General features: G+C 36.6%; 2 protein-coding genes across 13 annotated transcripts in view; both read left to right on the plus strand.

Annotated features, from left to right (window-relative positions):
- Positions 1-896: 896 nt before the first annotated feature.
- LOC118242423 (protein NYNRIN-like) lies at positions 897-4,056 on the plus strand. Its single transcript, XM_035533571.1, has 3 exons — positions 897-1,712; positions 2,492-2,601; positions 3,904-4,056. Exons 1-3 carry the CDS (start codon positions 956-958, stop codon positions 4,054-4,056), a joined length of 1,020 nt encoding a protein of 339 aa, XP_035389464.1. The 5' UTR covers positions 897-955.
- Positions 4,057-5,358: 1,302 nt separating this feature from the next.
- LOC113568944 overlaps positions 5,359-25,258 on the plus strand; it is a 69,687-nt gene continuing 49,787 nt past the window's right edge. For 6 of the 12 annotated variants that reach the window (XR_004776832.1, XR_004776833.1, XM_035533299.1 and 3 more), the window contains exons 1-14: positions 5,359-5,464; positions 6,981-7,325; positions 7,539-7,895; positions 9,438-9,539; positions 9,644-9,739; positions 11,481-11,573; positions 12,451-12,525; positions 13,921-14,052; positions 14,616-14,705; positions 16,113-16,181; positions 16,858-16,950; positions 17,724-17,807; positions 18,383-18,421; positions 18,544-18,582. Coding sequence is in view for 10 of the 12 variants with exons in the window: in XM_035533299.1 (XP_035389192.1) it covers positions 5,410-5,464; positions 6,981-7,325; positions 7,539-7,895; positions 9,438-9,539; positions 9,644-9,739; positions 11,481-11,573; positions 12,451-12,525; positions 13,921-14,052; positions 14,616-14,705; positions 16,113-16,181; positions 16,858-16,950; positions 17,724-17,807; positions 18,383-18,421; positions 18,544-18,582 (1,669 nt within the window). In the remaining 2 variants the exon portion in view is untranslated. Of the gene's footprint in view, positions 5,465-6,980; positions 7,326-7,538; positions 7,896-9,437; positions 9,540-9,643; positions 9,740-11,480; positions 11,574-12,450; positions 12,526-13,920; positions 14,053-14,615; positions 14,706-16,112; positions 16,182-16,857; positions 16,951-17,723; positions 17,808-18,382; positions 18,422-18,543; positions 18,583-18,905; positions 18,945-19,249; positions 19,565-23,606; positions 23,700-24,159; positions 24,259-25,258 lie in introns of those variants that run through there. The other 6 variants (XM_035533298.1, XM_035533296.1, XM_035533300.1 and 3 more) reach the window with 5 other exon arrangements.

Genomic DNA, 25,258 nt, shown 5'->3' on the forward strand with positions numbered 1-25,258 from the left:
CCATGACTGCCAACAAGTGTTAGAAATTGCAACATCTCCCAGAATAGATTTAAAGGAGGAACCAATACTTAATGCGGACCTGGAATTGTTTGTGGATGGTTCAGCCAGACGTGACTCTCAAGGCACTAACCGAGCAGCATATTCCGTCGTGTCACACACAGAAGTGGTGAAAGCAGAACCACTCCCATCTACCTATTTAGCGCAGGCAGCTGAACTTGTCGCACTCATACAGGCATGTAAGCTAGCACAAGATAAGACCGTGAATGTCTGGACCGATTCCCGGTATGCTTGGGGAGTGGCACATGACTTTGGGGCCATTTGGAAACATCACAACTTTCTCACCAGCTCAGGAGCAAAGATAAAGAACCACCACCTAGTAGCAGAGCTGTTGGAAGCAATCCAACTACCAAAGGAAGTAGCAATCATAAAGTGCGCTGCACACACAAAAGCAGATGACACTGCGTCAAAAGGGAATGCCTATGCGGATAAAGTAGCTCAACTCACAGCGTTACAACCGCTCAAACCACAAATGGCACAAACAGACACTGAAACCAGAATAACTACCAAAGACATACAAAAACAAGCCACTCCACAAGACTACGCAAAATGGAAAAAAGGGGGATGTAAACAAATAGGAGGAATATGGGTACACCCGGATATGAACAAACCATGTCTCCCCACTTCTTATATGAAAGGACTAATTGAGATTGCTCATGGGAGAAGTCACATGAGCAAAGGGGGGATAGTGGAGAGCATAACAAGACATTGGTATGCACCAGGAATAAACACACACACCCAAAATCTTTGTTCCCGGTGCCTGGTATGTGCACAAAATACACCACACGGAGACAATCATACCAAACACGCACCCGCCGGACACCCGCCGCCCAGTGAACCGTTTCAACATTGGCAAATAGATTTTGTAGAACTAACACCAGCAGAAGGGTAGAGATATATGCTTGTATGTGTGTGCATGTTCAGTAAGTGGGTGGAGGCCTTCCCAACAGGGAAACAAGATAGTGATGCAGTAGCAAAAGTGCTACTGAGGGAAATTATTCCCTGGTGGGGGTTGCCACAACGAGTGTCTAGTGACAATGGAACACCCTTCGTACATGAAGGGCTAAAGGCTCTGACTAAATACCTAGGAGTGGATATGAGAAAACACTGCAGTTATCACCCTGCTAGTGCAGGGGCAGTAGAACGGGCAAACGGTACCATTAAAGGGGGTCTAGCTAAATTAATGCAGGAAACAGGCATGAATTGGGTAAAATGCCTTCCCCTCGTCCTGTGGCAATGTCGAACCAGGCCGCAGGCACGAACAGGACTATCAGCTTTTGAGATAGTGTTTGGACGGTCTCCCAACACGGGGATAGGTCCGCCCGATTGGGATACTAACCTGATCAATGAATCACTTTTGCAGTATTGTGTGTCTCTGCACAAATCTCTCTCCCATGTGTCTAAGCAGGTGAAGGCAGTCCTTCCTGAGGTGACAGACAATCCCCTCCACATGCATCAGCCAGGCGATTGGGTGCTGATAAAAGACTTCAGGAGGAAGCGGTGGAGCCAACCCAGGTGGAGAGGACCATTCCAAGTACTACTGACGACACAAAACCGCATGGCCTTGGACATGCTCCTCGCTAAGGAGCGGGGAGTGTGCTCAATGATAGGCGACCATTGTTGCACGTACATACTGCCCAATGATGCACCTGGAGGTAATATCTCCATGGCCTTGGACCATATGAGTAAGATTGCTGACCAACTTCGTGTTGAAGAAGCTGGAGTGAGACCTTGGGACTGGAAACGGGGATCTCTATTCTTAACATGGAAAAGTATTGTAATTATGATGATCCCATCCATTTTGCTACTTGCCTTGATTATATGTTGTGGACCCTTGTTATGCCAGTGTATGCTTAGTACTATTCGCATGAACATGGATACTAGATACCAACTCATTCAGGTCACTGAAGAGGACCTGGATGAGAATAACACTTTGCATCTGCACAAAGTATTCTCTGATAATTAACAAATGATCGTATAAGAATCAAAGGGGGGAAATGTGATGGAAAATGTTATGAAACTATGTATTATGTGATTCATATATAATCATGCTGATCCTTCTGTTGCCAAATTAATAATGCTGTCTGCACATTTGTATCTGCCTGTTGCTGATTAAGTTGAACATGTATCAGGAACTGTTAACATCAAGGTCAACTTGACACACAACCCACACTGTTTGGAACCAGTTTGGGTTGGTTTGGAGAACAAACCAAGCCAAGAGCTGATTGGCTTATAGCCACAGCAACAAAGGGAAGAAGAGCTGCTTGAGAAAAGATGATTGGTTAAAAGAACAGAACAGGAGTAGTATAACTAGCCATGCTTTTGTATACTCGGGGCTCCCTATCTGAGGCGAGCCAAACTTTGTGATCTTTTTCTTATTAAATTACTCTCTTAATCACATCTGACTTGCTGTTTGTTCAAAATTCCACAACAGACTACAGGAGCCCAACCTCCAGACAGATGAGTGCGGATGAGTCTCTGGCGAATGAGCTAAAAACATTCTTCGCTCGCTTTGAGGCTACAAGCACCAAAAAGGACAGAAAAGCACTCCAGAGGGTGGTGCATTCAGCAGAGCACATCATTCAAATGGAACTTCCTGACCTGCAGACTATCTATCACAAGCGGTGCCAGACCAAAGCCAGGGGGATTGTGAAGGACCCCACGCATCCCAACAATAGGCTTTTCTCTCTGTTGAGGTCAGGGAAGTGTTTTTGCTCCCTGAAGACCAACACAGAGAGACTGAAGAGGAGCTTCTTCCCGCAGGCCATTCAGGCCCTGAATCAGGGCAACTGATGAACTGTGGGGACCACTCTGTGCACTGCGTATGATGTCAATAACATCTTGACAACTATCTTGTAAATTGTAAACTATAAATTGTAAATTGCAACTGGTAATTCTACACTTTGTATATACACATATATACATATAAATATACATTGTACATTGTGTATATATATATGTATATATACATATTATATTATACATATACTGTATTTATCACTGTATCCCTGCATCCCCTCAGCTCGGACAGAGCAGTGACAAAAAGCATTTCACTGCGAGTTATACCATCTATGACTATATATGCGACAAATAAAACTTTGAAACTTTGAAACTTGAAACCTCTTCGTGATGTATTGCCATAATAGTATGCATACCAAGCATTCTCTTTTCCTACTGATTTTTCTGGCTACTGATCTCTTTTTCCTTCCCAGACTATACCTCGTTCCTAGCCCTTCAGTTCACTTTTTATCTAAGAAAATAAACTTTAGTGCCACACTAATACAATTTTCATTTTTGCTGGGGGCAATAACACTGTCAGAACAGAAGTTCCAAATTGTCCTGTATATTACATATGCTGTATCATATGCATCTCTGTCCCAAGATAGCTGTCAGATCCTTCATTTTACATCTGCATGTATTTTGAATGGCAGGAGACCACCTTTACACCACTTAAGATCCCAAGTTTCTTAGGATCTCCAGCAGAGATGGGGAGATCAACTATACATCCATATACTTAATTGTCCCTACTGTCTTTTCTTCTCACTCTTTACTTTCTCCTAAAATAACAAGCTGCATTGAATGTGCAAGAAAGTGAAATGGTATGACTCCTTCTTATATTTAAATGTATTTATTTGGCAGACACTTTTGTCCAAAGCTTAAAACCAAATACATGTCTAGTACAAGCTTTATGCTGACACATTCTATTGTATTGTTGATATTGTACAATGCTGACACATATTTCAGTAGTACAGTATACTCTAAAAGTATGTAACAACTGCTGGGTGATTTACACAAGTTCTTGCAAGGTGGGTTGTGTGAGGGGAAAAAGGGTTTGTTTCAACACAGTGTGACTGTATTAACAAGCCAGTAAATCTCTATAAAGAGGCCAGTGGGAAGGAGGGCCAGAGGAATCCCAAGCCCTGGGGAAACTATAGCAAAGGCCTGAGTGACCTCCAAAGTGGAGAAGGTGTAACTCAAGGCATTAAAGACAAGAGTTAGACCCAAGAGAGAAAAACAGACCCAAGAGACAGCGCTAGGAATCTCTACCAAACAACCCCAGATCCCCCAGACCACGGACCCCCCCAACAAACAGCATACCAGGTAAGTATTTCATACTAGACTGATGCTTTAAAAAAAACTAACGTCTTATCTTCAACTCAGAGCAGACAAGAACATGAACCTGAATATCTGGTGCCTGTGAATTTGAGATGCAATGGATCTTTAGCTCTTTGCTGATATCACATATACCCTGTATTATGAGCTATGGTGTCATATGGTATATATCAACTTTATTCCCTGGATTAGGTGCTGTGGGATTACATGGTGTAAATTATCCATATACTCTGGACTAGGTGCTGTGGGGTCACATAGTGAAATATATTTCAACTGATATAAAAATGTTAAATTATGGTTTTTTGAAAACTTTAATTTATTTTCAATCCAGTCCTGCTATGCTCTAGATTACATGATCCACTTCAGGATGAGCATGATAATTAGTATTGAATGAACTCTTACAGAGTTTAATTGAACACTCTGTCAGATAACATATGATACCAAAATATAAAATTTGTAACATTGGAGGTTTAAGCAGGATGCGGGGACGAGTCACATGGAACATAAGCATACATTTATTTTACATGTAACATTCACATTCAAACACACACACTAATGGAGTCAAACCAACAACACAAACGTGTAAACAACGACAGAAGGAGAGAAAGAGAGAGAGAAAGAGAGAGGATTTGACCAAAGATGGAGGGAACACAGACAATAAATTTAACAGGGGGGGGGGGATTCACCATAACACAGAGAGGGGGAACAGAGACAGATCACTTTAAGAAAGAGAGAGTAGGGAAAGGAGAACACAAGAATGCAAAACCACATGTTTTCTTGACTGTGGGACACAAATAATTCAGACTTTTTATACAGTTTATTTGAAATTGTGTTTGGTATTCTTTCCTTTACTCTATTAACAGCTTTTAAAGATGTTTCACATTTAATATCATGCCAAAATGAATGAATGCATTGAACTATGTGTTTAGATAAAAATAAAACCAAAAAATACCCTAGTGGACTATTGGACTACGTCTGCACCACTGTATCTAGCATAACAGCCTGCAAAATGGCAGAACTCCAGATCTTTTTTTTTTTCTCAGAAAATAAGATTGAGATGGCCAATCACATTCTTCCTTGACGCTTGCGGTGAAGAGTGCTGTATAGTTAATGGTCCACTGGAGTTCTGTCTATTTTTGGCACGTTCAAATCCACTCAGTATAACATTCTGCGTATTTGTAGGAAAGTGAAAGTATAAGCTTTCACCGTTCAAGTGGCAAGACCGTTAACTTCCCAAACATGAAGACGAGCCTCGTTATTTGCTTTGCTCTGTCGGTCAGTGTTCTCTCTAATGGTAAGCTATGCTTTAAACAATATTCTTTTTTGTTAGTATATTTTAGATTTAAACTAAATTGTATAAACGGCGAGAAGTGTTAAACGTGGCGACGTACACAATGGCTAATGCCCCCCAGCTCTACAACGAGTTGAACGCGCCGTGTGAGCCAGTAGAATCAGTAGCTAAGCGGATAATAGAACGAAAGTCAGATCTCTAAAGAGAAAAGAGAAAAAAAATCACTAAATGTGCACGTTAAGAAACACAGAAAAAAAACAATCGCTGTGGTCATAGATTTCATTGTGCGTCTAAATTCTTTTGTTCAAAATATTTAAACATCCGATGTAATATCCTTTTTATATAACCCTTTTATTCATTTAAGTTTGTATAACCCCAGAATTTTAATTCTGAAACAACTTTTAATCTAGTTAAAGAAAACGAAAGTTATAAGAAAGACTTTGATTTAATGGTATCAATAGAAATGTTTACATTGCAGTAAACGTGTGCTACGAAATATTGGCATAGTGGCACGTTTGTCCTGAAAATAAGTGAAATCTTATGATATTATCCACACTACAATGTGTAGTTGTGCCAGGTAGATATATTTGATTAATGCAACATATATTACACTATCACTGCAGTTGAATTTGTAGGCTTAGCAGACACACAAAACAAACAGGACAATGATGCACCTTAAATATAAGTCATAATACCGTAAACACGATATCTGTCCATTATACCTCTACACAAATACCTTAGAGCCTCATTTTGTCTACAGATCATCACCTTTATCCTGCCATCTGTGTATGTACCATCCACATAACAGCTAAGAAATCCAAACTTCAAGGAACAGTATTAATCAACATGCCCAGCTGTTCTTGAGGACTCATTTAATGAACCTGATGTTTGTAATACTGCATAGCCTATTCTCTCTATTATAGTCTAGTACAGTGGTATTCAGATCCCAGATCCCAGGTTTCCACCCTCTTCATATAGGAGTGTGACAAGTGCCCAAGTTACATTAATCATTTAATCAACTACAAGGGATTACGAAATGCAGGACCGGATTTGAATACAAATGCTCTGGTGGTTAAAGAGGAGCATGTTATCTACTGGAGGGCTACTGGTTTAAATTGTGGTATTGCTGGTTGGTAACTGAACTGTAAACTGGAAGGATGTTAGTGTCAGGGATGTAAATGCCACCATTTCAGCCTTTAGCACGCATGACAAACCTCTGCTTGTCCTCTCTCCAGCTCATTAGCATATACAGGCTGATGCCCCATAGTCTGTTCGACTATATGACAATGTGTGTGAAGCCTTAAGAAAATATTATACCTTTGGACATTTAATATGCAAATCTGTAAACCAAACATTGTCATCGGCCAAGTTGTCTCAACTAATTTGCATTGTAGATTACAAGGAAGATGTACAAGGGAATAGAGTGCATGCAGCCAGTGAGTCAAAGAATGATTGTTTAAATATTTTAAATGGAACATGACACATTAACAAAATTGCTATTATTTTAAATTTATTTTAGGGCTCCATGTGTTAGGCCCCTCTGGTCCTCTGGCTATCCAACCTGGAGGCTCGGTGATGCTGTCCTGTTATGTTCAAACTCCCATACCAGTGGAAGAGCTGGAAGTGGAGTGGAGGAGAACAGACTCTGAAACGATTGTGCATTTGTTCCAAGATGGAGAGAGTCAACCAGAGTCTCAGGACCAGGCTTACCATGATAGGGCACACTTCTTTATTGAGGACATTGCCCGTGGAAACTTCTCTCTTTTACTTACAGATGTGACCACTAAGGATACAGGACTCTACAAGTGTGTTGTTTACAGAAACCAGGAATCTAATGAAACTTTGATTGAAATAAAGATGAGTGGTGGGTGAATATTCACACAATTATTGTCACACAGTTTAAATTGTCCTCTTGAAAAATAAAGTTGTCTATACTTTAAATATTATATTTATTAGTTTTTAGAGCTAGGAATTAACTGAATATATTGTGCAATTTTATTGTCTGATCTGAGACCTAAAAACCGAGACTTTATCTGAGACTTTAGAACTTTAATATTTCCAATGATTATTCTTCTAGTGTATTTGACTGTGTCTGGAGGTCATGTTGTTTCTGTGTATGCGGGAGAGGACACCACTCTGAACTGCTCTGTACACTCCCACATCCCTCCTGAGGAGCTTGAAGAAGTCTCATGGAAGAAAAGGAAAACAGATGAAGACATGGTAGTGTTCCAATTTATAAATGGTCAGACTGTGCCAGAGTCAATCCATGAAGCATACAGAGACAGAGTTGAGCTCTTCAGCCGTGAGGAAATCCACAAAGGAAACTTCTCGCTTAGGCTGAAGAACATTCAGATTGAAGACAAAGGCTTCTACATATGTGAAGTATTCCATGAAGACTTATCAGCTAACACCACAGTGGAAGTACAGCAGCTGGGTGAGTAAGCATTTTTGTTCTCGGTGTGGTGCAAAGCATGTGGGTGATGTAGGGGAGCTGGAGCACAACATGACATAACAAATATGCAGTGAATCACTGCTGGGACATGAGGAAGGCACAAATATCCATCTGCTCAGGAGCCATGACTCCATTAATGATTTTACAGCAAGAGGGTAAAAACAGTAGCAAGCCAGAATCCAACACTGTTTAAATCATAATCTGTTTAAACCAGAAGGGCTGTCAGGGATCCCTACATATCTGAGCTCCATCTACTCAAGGACATCAGTTACGCTGGAGCATCTGAAGTGGAAGAACATGGATGATGAAGACTCGTCTCGATAAATTAGTTAGCTAGATAGCTATCTAGTGTTAATGTTAAAATTAGCCACTTTAATCCATGTTATGAGCTATAACATTTTACATTATGAAATACTTTTTTCTTGATCAATAAATTAATGCCATCAAACATACTAAATAATTGCAATGGAATTGGAATATTAGTAACTTAATCCAAGGGTATTAAAACAAGAAAGAAAATATTTACTTTCTGACATTCTTGTGGGAATGGTAAGGAAATGTCTGTTAATATCACAGTAGCAGTGTGAGTGCAGTTTTCCACATAGTTTAATGCAGAACATTCTCAGGTTCTGTACTGAGATAATTTTTTTTCTTTGTATGGCGGATTAATTACTGCTCTAAATTTGCCATCTTAAACAATGCATTGTTGTCATGGCAACATTTACAGTTGCACAGTGTCATTTACAATGTTGCTGTTGAGTGCACAAGTTTCTAAATCACAAAACATTTTGCAACTCTGTGCATGCTTGCCCAATGTGGGTTGCATTCAAATTAATTCAAATCATTTGTGGGTGTGTTTATGTTTGTCCTCTCATCCCATCACCCTCTTTATTTCTTTGACATTTAGATGGCTGGTTTATGTGATTAAGGAAAAGTGCTGTAGTTTTGTTATTCTCTTGCTGATACTTTGCTTGTCCTTCTTTTAAATTTTGACAGAAAAAATGGATACTGAAATTGAAAAGGATGTATATTTTTTGTCTTACAAAACCAGAAATATACAAAGACATATAAATATTAATCTTTATAACCTTTAGTATTAGTTAGCACATGCCTAAAACATCAATCTGTATTTAAAATCTGCTACATAAATAAGATCCACTTATTAGTTGTGAAACCTACAATCTGAAAAGCTGATTAGTCGCCTCAACAATCAATAGATATTTTAACTACCAAGATAGTTGTTAGTTGTAGCCCACATATATATATATATATATATATATATATATATATATATATATATATATATATATATATATATATATATATTTGTTAATGCATTGCCTGGCATTTCAAAAAGTAGCATCACCATGCAAATTTTGAAAAACAAACAACACAGCTAGAAGCACAAATTAGTATAATAGAAAATACAGTTACACAAGTCAGGAGTGGTTCTGTTTTTCATTCACATTTTTCATTTTTACATTTGAATGACATTGTATAAGCACTGATTTCTGTGCCACACAGGTTTTTCCAGTATGCATACAGGGGTGTTGTGTTTCTGTATCCTGGCATTTGTACTTCTACCTGTGCTAGGCTACGCAGCATACACTTCTATAAAAAATAACAGTAAGTCAGGTTGATTTGATTATTCCTAAAATTAAGAAGTTATGAAACATATTAATGAAGTTGACGCTTTGAAGTTGTATGCACATGTTTTATCTCCTCTACAGAAAACACCAAATCAGACTTGGCTCTACAGTGCACATTTGTCTGCTGTCCAACCATTGCTTTGGCTGTTGCCTTCATCCTTTGGGGTGTGACTGAGGGTAGGTATTTGTAGTTAATATTTTATACTTTTTAGTTATTGTTATGTTAACTGTAATAATATCAATATAGCAAAAACAGGATATATTGTTAAATTTTAACATTTTGATATCGCTTGATTCATAAATCGGTAAACATGCAATAATAGTGACTTCTTGTTAGAGATGAAAACTTGGAGTGGTTCCTTAGTTTTTGCCAGTACTACAGATGTCTAGGTCATCTGAAAATTGTAATAATCTCATTTTCATTTCCTGGCTGTTTGAAAAATGCAAGAAATTTGCTTATTCACCTAGATAAAGCTGTTTGATAGAGGTAAGGCAAGTGGACTGCATAATGAGGCAGGTTCTAAGGGGCGATTTGTCCTCCTTCAGAGTGTCAGTCAGAACACTGGAGTGTTAGTAGTGATATTCAACTCTTTAATAAAATTCAGCAATGCAACACATTAGGCATGTTTGCACACCAGCACATTCACTATGCACATTAACACACAGGCTCAGGTTTATTCATTTTAGACAAAAGGTTAGGTATTTGAGGTGTAAAATATGAAGTGAGAAGTATGTAGAGGATATGAAGAGTGAAGTATGGAGCATGAGAAGTACGGTCTGGAATAAGAAAACAGAACATACATTCAAATAATCATTCCATCATCATCAGTGCTAGTCATTCGTATAGAGTAATATATTCACAGTGAATCTGCTATGCAATATGAATATGCATAAATTAATTAGGTTTCCATCAGTTCCCTCTATAAGGGGAGAATGTGGTAATCCTTCTATATTCTTGCATGTGAAGTTCTAAAACTAGGTTGACAAGATCACATAACAAACATCATTAGTGAGGAATAATAAGAGTATTAAATTAGCAACTCAGTAGGCTAATACCGTAATGTGTTTATAACATTCAATTCTAAGTTAGATCTCAAGCAAACATTGACAATGGCCAAACATGTACTCTTAACTAAAATGTACAGTAGGTAATCAACGTACATCAGGTCAAGGACGCCATTGCACAAGAAATGTGAATAACGAGGAACAGTCACTGGCTACATTCGCTCCGATGTCTCTTCTGGAACTATTGTTGGTGATGTCAGATGTAGCATGTGTTGTCACTCCTTAATGAAGCATACCTTTAGGAATGGTCTTTCCAACAAAAGCATTAACTGATGTAATACACTAGTCTTTTAGAACATGCAAAATTGACTGAAAAATTACCAGTGTGAAATGATTAACACATTAACACATTAATGCTATCGCACAAATGACTAACTGAACATAGCTAACTTTTACATAACTATTGTAATATTTCACATTGTGTTAGCAAGTTTAATAGATAGAGGATGACCGTCCATCTGCGCTTCATCTGCATGTGTTCCTCACCCTCCTGATGAGATTAAAGACTATGCATGAACATTTTAATGAACAACTCATTACCATCTCCATCAACTCCCATGTTAAAGTGTGTTTAGATATTTCCTGTGAGGACTCTAGCCAGAATGAGTTGTTGCTTCTCACTGATCATTCTGAATTCCTCTGCCACTCACTTCACTTCTTTATCCCTTGCTGTATATTTTGTTAGTTATTTCTTAGCTCACTGCTCTTGGACTATGTCATTTAGTTTTGGGTTACAGAGACACACACAAAGGCCTGATGTGGTTGTCCACCCAAGCTCATTTTGTTGCTGTAACACTCTGTTTTGACTGTGAAGGGCTTATCACTAACATTTAATTATTTGGTTTCTCTGCAGGGTTTCTTGCTGAGGTGGCTACTTGCTCAGCTCTGAATCTTTTAAGGATTCTTTCCCTGCTTTGGGTTACTTCCCATTTCAAGACATTTCCAGGTATGTTATATAAAGCAGTCTTTCAGGGAATGATGGAAGTTAATGAATAGATATAAAAAGAAATGCACTTTATCAACTACTCTGTTACTTTGAATACAACTACCCTATCTCTACAATCATTGTCACCTTATTAGCTGCAGGTAGGTCAGTGGTTAAGGTACTTGACTTATATTCAAAAGGTTGCTGGTTTAAGCCACATCACTACCAAGTTGTTACTGCTGGGCACCTGAGTAAGGCCCTTGACCCTCAAGGGTCATAGATGTAAGCTGCGTTGGATAAAATTGTCAGGTAAATGTAAATAATTCTCTGTAGTGTAATTTGATACTTGCTGTAGATGTTTGAGTAATTTCTATGATCCTTGTGTGCTCCAAAATGCAAAAACATTTAAATTTGATTGTTTTAAGAATAATGGAGCCACTACAGTGGTGTGCACAGAAACAACACTAAACACTCAACGAAGCAACTCTGACCAACCAAGTTTTTGAAAGTTAGCTATTGCTGTGTAGTATTATTAGTATTTTAAATCATCATAAATATTATTAGTATTTAAAGCATCTAGATCGCTAAATTGATTGAGCAAATTCTTATCTTTCTCTTCAAGAACACAAAGTTCTAGTGCTGCTTGCCAACAGTTTGTGTATCTATAAATAAAAACAGACTAAGCTTATACTTCCATTCTCATAAAAATTATTTATGTAGACTATGCAATTAACCTATGAATCCATGAGCAATGCTTGGGATCCAAGTGCATTAAGTCTACATTAAGACTCAGATGGAAGATCTGGAAATTGTTTCATATTGAGATGACAGATTCACAGTGAGTCATTTTATGATTTTGCTCATGATGGTTTTAACCTCTGACATTATTCTATTACAGAGAATATCAGAAGATTTATAAAAAAAACTGCAGTTTCTCAAGGATATGCTTTAATAACTGCAGTGATTTATTCAGGTATGTATGCAAAATACTATTTACTCAACAATGGGGGGCAATTAAATATTTTGTAACATCTATCAATATCAACTTTCAAAATAATATGAACTGAATGTTCTGAATGCACTGATTTGTCTTACTTATATCTTATGAACAAAATCTTTGGGACAAATTATAAAATTAAATTTAAACAATTAATTTATTTTGTGCTAAACCACAGCTTGTTATTGGAACTGAACAGTACCTTGCAAAGGTATCCAGTGTCAAATATCCTTTTCAATCTTTTCTTACCTCAAAAATTACTATAACATAAAATATAACTTTTAGCAGATAAAATTTGGATTTCCTCCACTGATCTACAATGATTCATGTATCATTGCTTTGCAAATTAAAATAGTCAACTCTATAAAACAGAAAATCTAAAATTAAAAATTGTTCACATGCAAAATACGCATGCATCAATAACCATCATGACCATTTGGTATTCTTATTAACTCTTACCAACAGTGAATTGTGCTGTATGTCTTTTGGTTAAAATGCTATTAGCCTCTTACATGCCTGTCTCCCCCATATTGCATGTGTTACCTCGATGTTTTATAGAAATATGTATGAATAGTTGTATATGTAAACATTTACCAGACACTGGGTAGATAGTTCCTGTTAACATAAGAGACTCTGTTTAGTCAGTAACTGCTCTACAGTTTAATGCAGGAAGGCTTATATTAGTGACAGAGTGTCTGCAGTTAGGATGGAAAATCTAGGTTTAATCAACAAAGTATTTTACAGCTAACTATTATCATTGACAGACGTGAGATGCATTGTGTTATATGCTTTATACAGACCACAGTTACCCAGTAATCAGCTTTTTTTAAGGCATGTCTTAAACACAGTACAAGCCACGCCACTCTTCATGACAGAACGTACTTGTTAGGAACATAAGGGACCTGGTTACAGTTTGTTAAAACATAGATGTAAAAGTCAGTTGATTCCTGGAACATGGGTTCATAGACAAATGAGATGAAGATTAAACAGAGTAACAGAGTAACCCTAGAGTAACAGAGTCACCATAGAGTAACCAGAGTAACCCTAGAGTAAACAGAGTAACCCTAGAATAACAGAGTAACCCTAGAGTAACAGAGTAACCCTACCCCCACCACCACTCTCACCTGCACTCCCCCATCACTGCCCCCCACTCCTATCTCTACCCCCATTCCCCCATCAGTAATCAACTGACTTAATCATGTCTTAAACCCTGTGCAAGCCATACCGGTCTTGATGACATGTCAGAAACAAGCTGTTCATTAAAGTATAGAGTGGCTTACACAGTTCAATAAATGCATTAATCTGTTGAGTTTATTCTGCTTCAGCTTTGAGTATATATGATTTAAAAGATGTTGTTTTATTTTGCTCTAGGTTTGGTTGTGCATAACTGGCATAAATATGAAGCCATCCAGAGCACTAATGATAGTTTTTTTATGGTGTTGTCTTGGCCATCCCAGCTCTTTTTACTGCTTCTGCTGTTCTTCTTGAGCTTCCATCATAAAGGTATTTTGTTTACTTTATTTTTACAAAATAATGGAAATAATAGAGATCAGATATAGGAGCAATGTAGGGCTAAAGTAAATAGGAAGTACAAGAGGACCAAAAGATGAAATGTCATTAATATGATAAAAAGATGACCATTTATTGTCATAAAGTATTATATAACTTTGAGCAGCATTTCCAAACATAGTGTCCAAAAAGGTTTTTGGTTGTCCTCTAATCAGTTCACTATGTAGCAAACACTGTATAGTGAATAGTAAATGAGTTAATGAGTGAACCATTCCAGCTATGGATAAACACAATGTATGGATGCTCGGTTTACACAGAGAAAAGCCTAGAATGGAAATAATTGACAGCTTATACATTCATCAGCCACTTTAACAGAAACACCTTACCATGTAGAGTTACAGAAGAGATGCTTACCAGAAACACATCACCAAGTAGAGTCACTGTTGTTATTCATCAGAAACACTTTACCTTGCAGAGTCACATAGTAGGTGGGTGTTTATTCTGTCCTTCTGTTGCTCTGCAGTATAAAATATGTATTTTTTGTTGTTGTTTTATAGGATCCCCGAACAGCGCATATGCCTGTATATGCATAAACAATTTATTTAGGATATTCATGATTATGACTTGGTATTCTTTGAAAAGTATAGGTAAGTTATCATTTAGTTTACTTACTGTTGTGCATTGAGCCAAGCTTAATTGCAATATATACAACCATATTATTTTCAAGCATTATATATACAAATATTCTCTGTGGCAAACATTTCACTTAAAATAATCTGAAAATTCAGAATACATTTTCCTACTTATATATCTGACTGCATTTGGCTGTAGCCTATTAGTTTTTGTATTAGCTACTGAAGTTATTATTTGTTGTTGTACCAGAATATAAATGTCTGGAGGGATTTGGGGGAATATTATGAAAGAATATGAATATTTAATATAAGTAAATAAATAAATTATTAAAATGAGAATTCATTAATAATTTAATTAATCAGGTTAAACTCACATTTCAACAGAAGCTTATACAATTTATTGATATTCCTTTAATTGTCATTTAAACATGCACTTTGAATATTTAATTAATTATTTAATTAAAAATAATTTGTCATCATTTAACTATTTATTTATTTATGTCATGGATGCATTTTTCACTGTGCACCACAAAATAACTGATGTAAACATCATCCATCAATGGTTGGACAGGTGGACAGGCCTAAGTCTGATGTTTTCAGTTTGATTGGTTAAACTGTGTAGGCAGAATAGCTAAAAGCTGCCCAGACTGTTAAGGGATGCAGTGACTATGATTTATAATCTGCCAAACTCAGACACAGCAGTCATATACCATGCCATCAAAATCTGTCCCACCTAGTGACTCTGGTGGATGTGAACTTCTTGAGCATAATGTTCTCTTTAACTTAAATAATTAATTTAGTAATTTAAAACATTTAAAACATTTAATAATAATAAATAATTCAATTTATTGAAATAGTAATTTAATTAAATGAAATAATAATTTAATATAATTAAAAATGTTTGCACACACACAGAAGAGGATCCAATCAGACAGGTAAGGTAAGTGTGGTCGTGTCAGTCAGGCATCGAAACACAGGGTAGCATCTGGGAGGTGTCCAAGGGCCAGGCAGGAGACGAGATCTAGAAAGCAGGCAGGAGTCGATAACCGGGAAGAAAAAGCTTATAAAGGGGGTGGTAATGAGGGGAATGGGAATCAGGTGTGTGCTAGAATCCAGGTGAGTCAGATTGGAAGTGTGTGCCAGTGGGTGTGGCTATGCAAGGCTGAGGGTTGTTCCTGGGGTTCGTAGCAATTATCATTTTAATTATTTATTTTTTTGTGTATTTATTTATATTAAAGCCACCAAAATCCCTCCATACAAAGTTAGGACATTCTGTTCATATCAGGTCAGGACAAATACTTTATGATTCAAGAAAAAGCACACTAGCTTTATAATAGTATTGCATAAAGCAACCTGGCTTTTTGACAATAGTAAAAACAATAAATAACAAAAGCATGATTCTCTTATTTTTCTTATTTTCAGCCAATTTTTTCCTGGGATGTATTTTGTTGCTGCCTCTATGCTGGTTAGGTTTTCAGCAGGGGGTTCCATGTAAGTACATCTATTAATAGTTTGTGTATTCTGAATAGTATAATCAGTTTCCCAAGTGTAAATGCAAGTTTATTCTCAAGGGACTTTTAGATGATTCATTACATATTACATACATTTTCAGGCAACATGTGTGAAATGTAAATGTAAACAGAAAGTACATGGCGACACACCAACAAAATGACAACAGACACAAAGCCATGTGGTGGATCTCAGCATGTAGGTGAAGGGGTAGACCAGGGGACCATGTCAGTTAGAGGGCCAAATCCAGATGTTCTATGCCAACAAATATAAATGTTTGCTTCTTTTTTCTTCTACCATGGCAGCTTGTAAAACTATAAATTAAATAATGAAAATTGTCATTATAAATTAACAATAAATTAAAATGTGACAGGCTACAAGAGGTGATCATGCATTGGCCATACAGCCTACCTCACCCATGTATACAAAAACCACACACACAAACACACACACACACACACACACACACACACACACAGGCAAATCCTTAATGCCATTTTAATTTAATCTCAATTTTACCAGGGACTTCACGTTTGCTTGGTGATCAGTTTCAGATTTATAGGCCATTCTCCATTCAAAAGCCTGGTCTTCTATGACTGGACATAAAAAAACTTTGCAATTTGTGCCAAAACCTTCTATAGCATTTTGTCTTTTGCAGTTTTGACCTGGATATCAGTTCTGTGTATCTTGGAGTTCCTAAGTACAGTAATATCAGTCTATCTTCATAATGAATTATTGGAAGGTGATAAAGGTAGATATAAATCCTGTTTCATTACTTTTGAATGTTGGATAATGTGATGCTTTTGTACTGGATGATCCTAACATCTCACTTTCCTACACCAGCAGCCACATGTTGACTCTTTAATCAGGGTATTAAAGATAAGTCCACATGGATGATCAAAGAGTTCTTAACCCTAAATAAAAAATAAAAAATAAAAAAACAAAACAAAACAAAACAAAAAAAAACATTTGTAGGAATATTGATGAGTGAGCATGATTCATTTATATATTCGGTGTATAACATATTAGGTATTTATAAAATTATAGAGATGTTTGACAATTCATATTTATTAAAAATTTCTAACATTCTTCATAGAAGAAACAGGTAAAGTAATAATTTACAATAATTTGAGAATTTAGCCTGATAATGTCCTCTCTCACATTATTTATGGTCATTCAGGACAAAAGCACTGCTATCTGCTTCTGAGGCATATGCAAATGCTCATTACATATAAATGCTTATGAAAATTTTCATTACATATAAATGCATATAAAAATGCTACATGCATTACTTTGGTTATAACCAATAAACATTTTTAAAATGCACATAGCATGTGACTGTATAACATTTTAGTATATCTTAAGTTCATAAGGATCATCCAATACAAATTTAGTAATGACATTTTCAAATATTTTTTCCAAACAATATTTTCCTTTTAATTTTTTGTAGTTACATATTTCAGATCATTCTATTTTAATGATTAAATATATTTAATCTTAATTAAATATTTTTCCTCTTTACAGAACGTGTGGCATTGACCTGCGCTACTACGTATCTCCACATTTTGTCTTTGACTGCATGCTTTAAATATCTTGATCATTTATGTGGTACAGTATTAGTTATTTTGATCATGTTCACATATTTTTCAGTAATTATGCAGCTATATTTACACATGAATGCCTGAAATTCTGAGTTAATCTGTATATTCAAGTGGTAGATTTGTTTTGTAATTGTCACGGTGCCATCCCCCTGCAGGTACATGCTAGCATGCAGCGGTGGTTGAGCATGGGGCATTTGTTTATGTTTTGGTTTCACTTCTTCTTGTCTTTGTTTTAAACATGTCTTACTCAGTTGGTGTGTGTTCTGCCTCATCATGCAAACCACCTAGGGGTTGTTATGTCATTATAAAAGGAAAGAAAGACACTGAGTTAATTAGTTCATAACTTTCAAATCTTTTATTTGGCTCATGCCCTGTGTATTTGAATCTGTCATTCATAGACACATTAGTATTTTCCCCTAGATGATTTATGGGCTAATATTCATTTTCCATATTTTAACTTTACCTCTGATGCATATGTTTCCCAGTATATTCATTTGTTGTGAAATTGCACATTTTATTCACTCCCATGAGCTCCACTATTAATTTGACTCTTTTTCCTTCACACATCTCGCTTTAACACAGAATCTAATTCTATCAGCACCAGGACTTGGCTAGTAAGGGGTAAGTATAAATGTCCTCTGTTGAGGGCATAAAAGCCCCCTACCTCTGGAGTTGGATATGTACCCTAGTACATCTTTTTGTGGAATGGTACATTTCATTCACATTTAATTTCTCATTCATAGGATCTAATTCTAATCATGATGAGACACAGCGAATGCAAGGTAAACACAAACTCCCTCTGTTTAGAAGGTTAAATAAATTACCAGCAGAAATAGAATTAAAATAAATTTCAGAATAAAAATTTCAGAATAAAACACTGTTCTACATTGATTAATAACTTGTACATTAATCTACAGTGAACCTCTTTGGAATGTTCTATTGTGTCTGGAAATGTTCTTAATTAGCTTTTATTTAAAATATAGAACAAAACAAGTGCCAAGGCATGTGATAAATCAATGGGTTAAAGTTTATTTTCACATGTCCTGCTTTTTTGCATGGATAATTAAATCTAATGCACAATGTGTCATGCTTCACTCCAACACAGGATCTAATTCTAATGACACTGAGTCAGAACAATCTCCAGGTAAGTACTACTGCAAATATTTCAAAGGGAAATAAATGTGTGTGTGTGTGTGTGTGTGTGTGTGTGTGTGTGTGTGTGTGTGTGTGTGTGTGTGTGTGTGTGTGTGTGTGTGTGTGTGTGTGTGTGTATTCCTTTATAAAATCTTAAGTACCCAAGAAGATGGTGCTAAAAGTATATATTTACTTGCTTAAACAAAATGTGGCACCATGTAAAATTCTTCCAAGTTTATTCTTTCAACTTTGACGACTTAAAAATGTATTTATTTTTATAAATATTTTCTCTTGTTTTTTTCTCCTGATTTTAAGTTCTGTTCTCATTCTGTTCGTGGACAAGATGTGGGTCTTCATTGTGTTTTAGTGTGTTTGATGTTTTCATGTTTTTTACAAATCAAAAGTGCACTGTGTTACAGGCACTAAAGTCTGGATACAACACCTACTTGTAGTTTCCACTGAAAAGAAACAATATTAAAATGTTTTACTTTTTAGTAGGATTTATTTATACATTATATATTGTTTAGTTCCAGATTACACATTCTCTGCTTGCTCTCCAATTCACCATTAACTTGCTCTTTAACTACCTTTATCTGTTTTTACTTCATTAAAAACTTTATTTCATTAGAAGCTTATCTTAGTCTGTGTTCCCGGGACTGCTAATATTGATATTTTGGAGAGCATATACATATTTTCCAACTCCAAGCTCTATAAACTTGAATGCTTTTTGGATTTAAGCATATCAGATGATGTGTATTTGTGTAATGAGGGAGGATGTGACATAAGGAGATCAGCACCCTATATCAAGGTGTGCAAAATTATTAGGCAGCTTCTTTTCCTTGGGCCAAAGGGGTCAATAGAGGAATGCAGCACTCTTAAAATTGCTAAGATATTGGGGTATAATCACAGAACCATCAAACGTTTGTTGCAAATAGTCAACAGAGTCGCAAAAAATGTGTTGAGGAAAAAAAGACACAAATTAACTGCCAAGGATTTGTGAAAAATCAAACATGAAGTATCCAGGAACCCATTATCCTCCAGTGCTGTCATATTCCTAAACTGTGACCTACAAGGTGTGGACATGGCCAAGGTAAGGAAGGCTGAAACCTGACCACCACTGAAAAAGACACATAAGGTAAAACATCAAGACTTGGCCAACAAATATCTGAATACAGATTTTTCAAAGGCTTTATGGACTGATGAGATGAGAATGACTCTTGACGGGCCAGATGGATGGGCCCATGGCTGGATCAGTAACGGGCACAGAGCTCCACATCGAGTCAGAGACAGAGAAAGGTGGAGGTGGGGGTACTGCTATGGCCTGATATTATTAAAGCTAGTTGGACCTTTTTGGGTTGAGGATGGACTCAAAATCAACTCCCAAACCTATTGCCAAACCTATTAGAAGACACTTTCTTCAAGCAGTGGTACAGGGAAAAGTCTGCACCTTTCAAGAAGACCACGATTTTTATGCAGGACAATGCTCCATCGCGTGCATCGAAGTACTCCACTGCGTGGCTAGCCAGTAATGGCCTTAAAGATGAAAGAATAATGACATGGCCCTTACCTTACCTAAACCCTATTGAGAATTTGTGGGCTCTTCTTAAATGGGAGATTTACAGTGAAGGAAAATAGTACAGCTCTCTGAACAGTTGCTGGGAGGCTATGGTTGCCGCTGCACAAAAAGTTGATCGCCAACAAATTGACTGACTCAGTGGGAGGCTTATGAAAAGAAAAGAAAGGTGGCTATATTGGTCACTGATTTTTTTTTTATGTCAGAAATGTTTATTTGTAAATTTTGAGTTGTTTGTTTATTATTCTCACTTTAACAGATGAAAATCGACAAATGAGATGGGAATATGTCAGTTTTTCATTTAGTTGCATAATAATTCTGCACAATAATAGTTGCCCAATAATTATGCACACATAGATATTCTTCTAAGAAAGCGAAAACCTCACATAAATATTCAGATTTGAGGTTTATTAACATTTTGGATTGACCGAGAGCACTGTAGTGGTTCAATAATAAAATGCATCCTCAAAAATACAACTTGCCTAATAATTGTGCTCCACGACACTATACACAAAAACATTATATCCTATATCACTGAAACCTTATACTATAGAATCTGAAGTTAGCTATTAAAATAAGAAAATGTATCAACATATTGCTAACAATAGAGAATAGATATTGGTTAAGATACACATCATCTGCCTCACACCATGTGATTAGCGTGCTTGTGTGTCACTCAAGCCTTATCCATCTAACCACTCTGTGTCATTGATTAATTTGTGTGTCAGTCTGTGTGACCAATAAACAATCATGAAATCATTAACTATTAACCCTTCAAGTCAGAAACATTTCCATCCTCGCTGATTTGAGATCTAGTTAGCTAGCTAAAATGTTGTGCAAAAAGATAACTGCTGCTGAAGTTTAGAGCCTGAGGGGTTTGATTACTTTGTTGAAGAAGAATATGAAAATTACAGAGATCAATGGCTAAATTAATGTTATTTTACAATGTTATAATATAATAGTCATGACTTTTGTTTGACAAAATTTACAGTCTTTAGTAAATATTTACTTTGTTTTTTGTGTGAAAGTAAACTGGTGATGAATGCATATGTTTTCGCGATATTAAATACGGTTCTGTGCAGTTGAGACTTTTTTGTATTTTGCAATTTTTTGGTTATAGTTGTTTTAATGCACATTTTTAATTGACATATTGATACTCCATGAAGCTTTATATATATATATATATATATATATATATATATATATATATATATATATATATATATTGTTCAGTCACATTTTAGGCCCTCTAAGATTTTGCGAAATTAGAGTGACAGACACTTTTACTCAGTAAACGATTGTACAAATGGTGATTTTAGACATTTATTACACATTGCTATATGTTGTGGGCAATGCTGTCTTCCAGGATTCCATGCCAGAATTCCTTGACTCACTCTTTTGCTGGTGGTTCTATGAGGACTTCTTCTGACCTTTGAGCTCCTGGTAGTATTTCTTAGCATCCTCACCAAAGAACTTGTTTTATCAGAACTGCTCTCTTCTCATTGTGGACCTCCTCAGTCGCTGAGTCGTGGCCTGAAGCTTCACTTTTATTTCTTGGTAGAGATGAGCGAAATCTAAAAAATGCAATGCAAATGCTCTGCATTTTTGCTCAGTGAAATATGAGCTTGGCCTGGGCGTGTACTTGTTTGCTTTTGACTCGTTTCTTCAGTTCACTAAGGATGGTCTTTCAGATGCTTATTGATTTTGTTCCGGTTCTTTCTCTTCCAAGTTGATTAATCTCTGGGTTCATGTCATGATTTTTAGTCTCTGGCATTAACGGTAGCTGTTGCTTACATCAGCTTTTTGACTTGGTGAAGTGAGGTTAACTTAGTCGTTCTTGGATATCAAGAGGGCCTGATATATATTTCTCTATGCACCCCTGTTTTCTTTTTCCTCAGTTTGGACAGAGCACTCTCAACCATTTCACTCCGAGTTATACTGTGTATGACTATGTATGTGACAAATAAACCAAACTTGAACTTGAACTTGAACTTGATTCACAGCTGCTATTTGCTCACAAATTGCCTTTGTAAGGCGCGGTTTGTTAAGATAATGGTTTGTTATGGCTAATTAAATGGTATCCTGCAGCTTGCTGATTGTTCTTGGTCCGATTTCGGGTCTTGAACCACCTTCCAAGGGGACTGCGATGGTAATTACAGATGCTGTTTCTGACATTCTCTAGCATAGCTAAGGTTTCAGGTGTGGGACACTGTCATCGGACATCAGCAGCTGGAGCTTCTTTTTATTGATCCATCTCCTTGTGGTAAACAAACTTGTTCTCAACAGCGTAGTATTACTCATACATAGTCCACTTTAGTCTTGTTCATTTAGTAGCCATATGGTGGACTTTGCCTGCGCAGATGATGCCATAAAATATAGATCATCTTGAGATTGAGGCTTGATTAGGTAACTACATGAGGACCAGGGCAATCAATAGCTGATTTTTCTACTACAGCTTGTTCAGCAGTCACTGGAGTACGTGACCCTTCTTTACCTATGCAATGTGGCATGGGTTTATTCTTGTTTGTGTATTCATTGTTGGATGCAGTTCAACGTCATGCCCAAGATATTTATTATTATTGTTGTTGCTGTTATTGTTATATTATATTGTTATTTTTATATGTTTTTGTTATATTGTTCTTATATTATTGTTTTACCTGCAAAGGAACACTTATTGCCATGTAATTTCATAGGTGCCTACAACCTTTGCAGAGTAATGTTATATAGTGTATGAGAATAATTTACACACACACACACACACACACACACGCACCTTATAGTGTGACTTTATAAATGACCTTATAGTGTGTCCATTATAGTGTTTTCATTATAGTGGTTCAAAGTGCATTAAATCAAATCTTATTTGTTTCTACGAGGCTTCAGAAATATGCTGCTCTGTCTGTAACAATAGCCTGATGGTCAGATCAGGAGACATCACGAGAAATCCAACTTCAGCACTTTTACTGTTAAGCTCCAAACTAAACGTCATGTGTGTGTTTAACCCATCGATTGTGTGATTAACTGAACTATTTTAGCAAGTCAGTGTTTTCTTCAGAAAATTAGATCTTAATAATTTTTTCCTTTTGCATACTATTACAGGTCAATTATATACAATTGTATACATGCTTGGGGCAGTCGGGCTCATTTGTGTGAACTCCATCTCATTAATAGCAGAACTGATCCTGAAAACACGTCAGTGAGCTCTGCATTTTAAATTGTTTCCTTTACTAATTAGTATAATTGTGTGTATGTATAAATGGCACTTTTATGTAACCTATGAAAATTAAACAAAATGTTGCTTTACTCTTTGAATTACAGTTCATAACTGTTTAAAGTAGTGTTGATTTGTAATCTTAGACATGTATTATATTTTATTATTATTTTTCTTCTTCTTTATTATTATTATTATTATTGTTATTGTTATTGTTATACAGACATATACTTTCTTATATTATAGTAAATTGCAGCTTCACATTAATAGACCAGAATACCTTTGCTACATGTAGCAGTCTGTTCATATCAGCATTTACATGAAGATATGATCATATTTTTACATAATTGTGTTTTATCGGTTGAGGAGTGCATGTTCTACAATCACAAAATCTTCTTTAAAGAAAGTCCTAGTGATCGCCGTTTCTCTTTCAATCATTAGGAAATGGTGAACGCACACTGACGGATCTGAGAGTGATTCTTCTGCCATCTGAATGTGTCTTTGCCATATGCTGTCTTGCTTTAGCAATATCTGCATTCTGTAAGTATAATATATAAACATGACCCAATCTGAGCACTGACATACACAATGAGCTATAGCATGAGCTGAGAAACTAAGCTGCTTTGGACTGAAGTACAGAAAGGGTTCAACCAAAATCACAATACTGATTATGAACATTTTTGTTACTTTTTCTTGCATATTAAACAGTCAATCATTCACAGGTAAAGAAAATGTATTAACACTAAGATGCATTAAATTAAATCCATGGCCATATCTTAAGCTTCTTACGTCCAGGGAACCTGATTACATGATGGCATTCTAATGTACACATAGATTGACATAGATTGACATAGATTGACTACTTTTTTGGCCATCCTTTTTGTTAAAAATTCACTGGTTATAGCCAAAGTATAGTGCAAGTAAGATTTCACTAAAAAATACGTAGATATATGTTGTGATTTAAAATCCTGACTGCCTCTACTGAAGTCAGTGGTGTAATCCACGGAGCTAGCCAGCCAGAGGTTTGATGCCTTGACCAGGGCATCTGCAGTGTGGTCCCTTAGGCAAGTTCCTTATTGCTGTCCGCCTACCTCAATAACAATGAGAGATGAGCATAAGAGAGTCATACTGGCTCGGATGCCACCCAGGTCGACAAGGTCTGTGTCAGATGTTGGGGGAACAGGGCAATCTGATAAAAAGTGGGTTACTGGAATCAATACAAGGCACTCATGAACAAGAGTGGAGAACAGAGGACTGTTGGAATGCTACTATACAAGCGAGCTGAGTGCGACAGGGAATATGCAGAGAATGTGGGAACTATGGATGCTTCAAAACATCTAGACTAACACCGAAACAACTACTAACTCAGTGTTCTAACATCTAAAAGCAGCAACTGCTGTCACAACTAGAAATTGACAAGGTACAACACAAATGCTATGGCAAGGTGGAGCCAGGTTAGAGGAGAAATTATATCATCATCATCTACACACACCAGTTTTGGGAACCAAGAGCCAATGAACCTATGCACTAAGCTCAACAC

The sequence above is a fragment of the Electrophorus electricus genome, chromosome 14, assembly GCF_013358815.1.
Source record: "Electrophorus electricus isolate fEleEle1 chromosome 14, fEleEle1.pri, whole genome shotgun sequence".
Taxonomy (NCBI): domain Eukaryota; kingdom Metazoa; phylum Chordata; class Actinopteri; order Gymnotiformes; family Gymnotidae; genus Electrophorus; species Electrophorus electricus.

Bases quoted from the DNA above. Each gene is read 5' to 3' on its own strand.
- LOC118242423 (XM_035533571.1), top strand. From the start codon at position 956: ATGCTTGTATGTGTGTGCATGTTCAGTAAGTGGGTGGAGGCCTTCCCA. The intron at 1,713-2,491 runs GTAATATCTCCA...ATTCCACAACAG, and splicing joins GCCCAATGATGCACCTGGAG to ACTACAGGAGCCCAACCTCC. The intron at 2,602-3,903 runs GCACTCCAGAGG...GTTTCAACACAG, and splicing joins GCACCAAAAAGGACAGAAAA to TGTGACTGTATTAACAAGCC.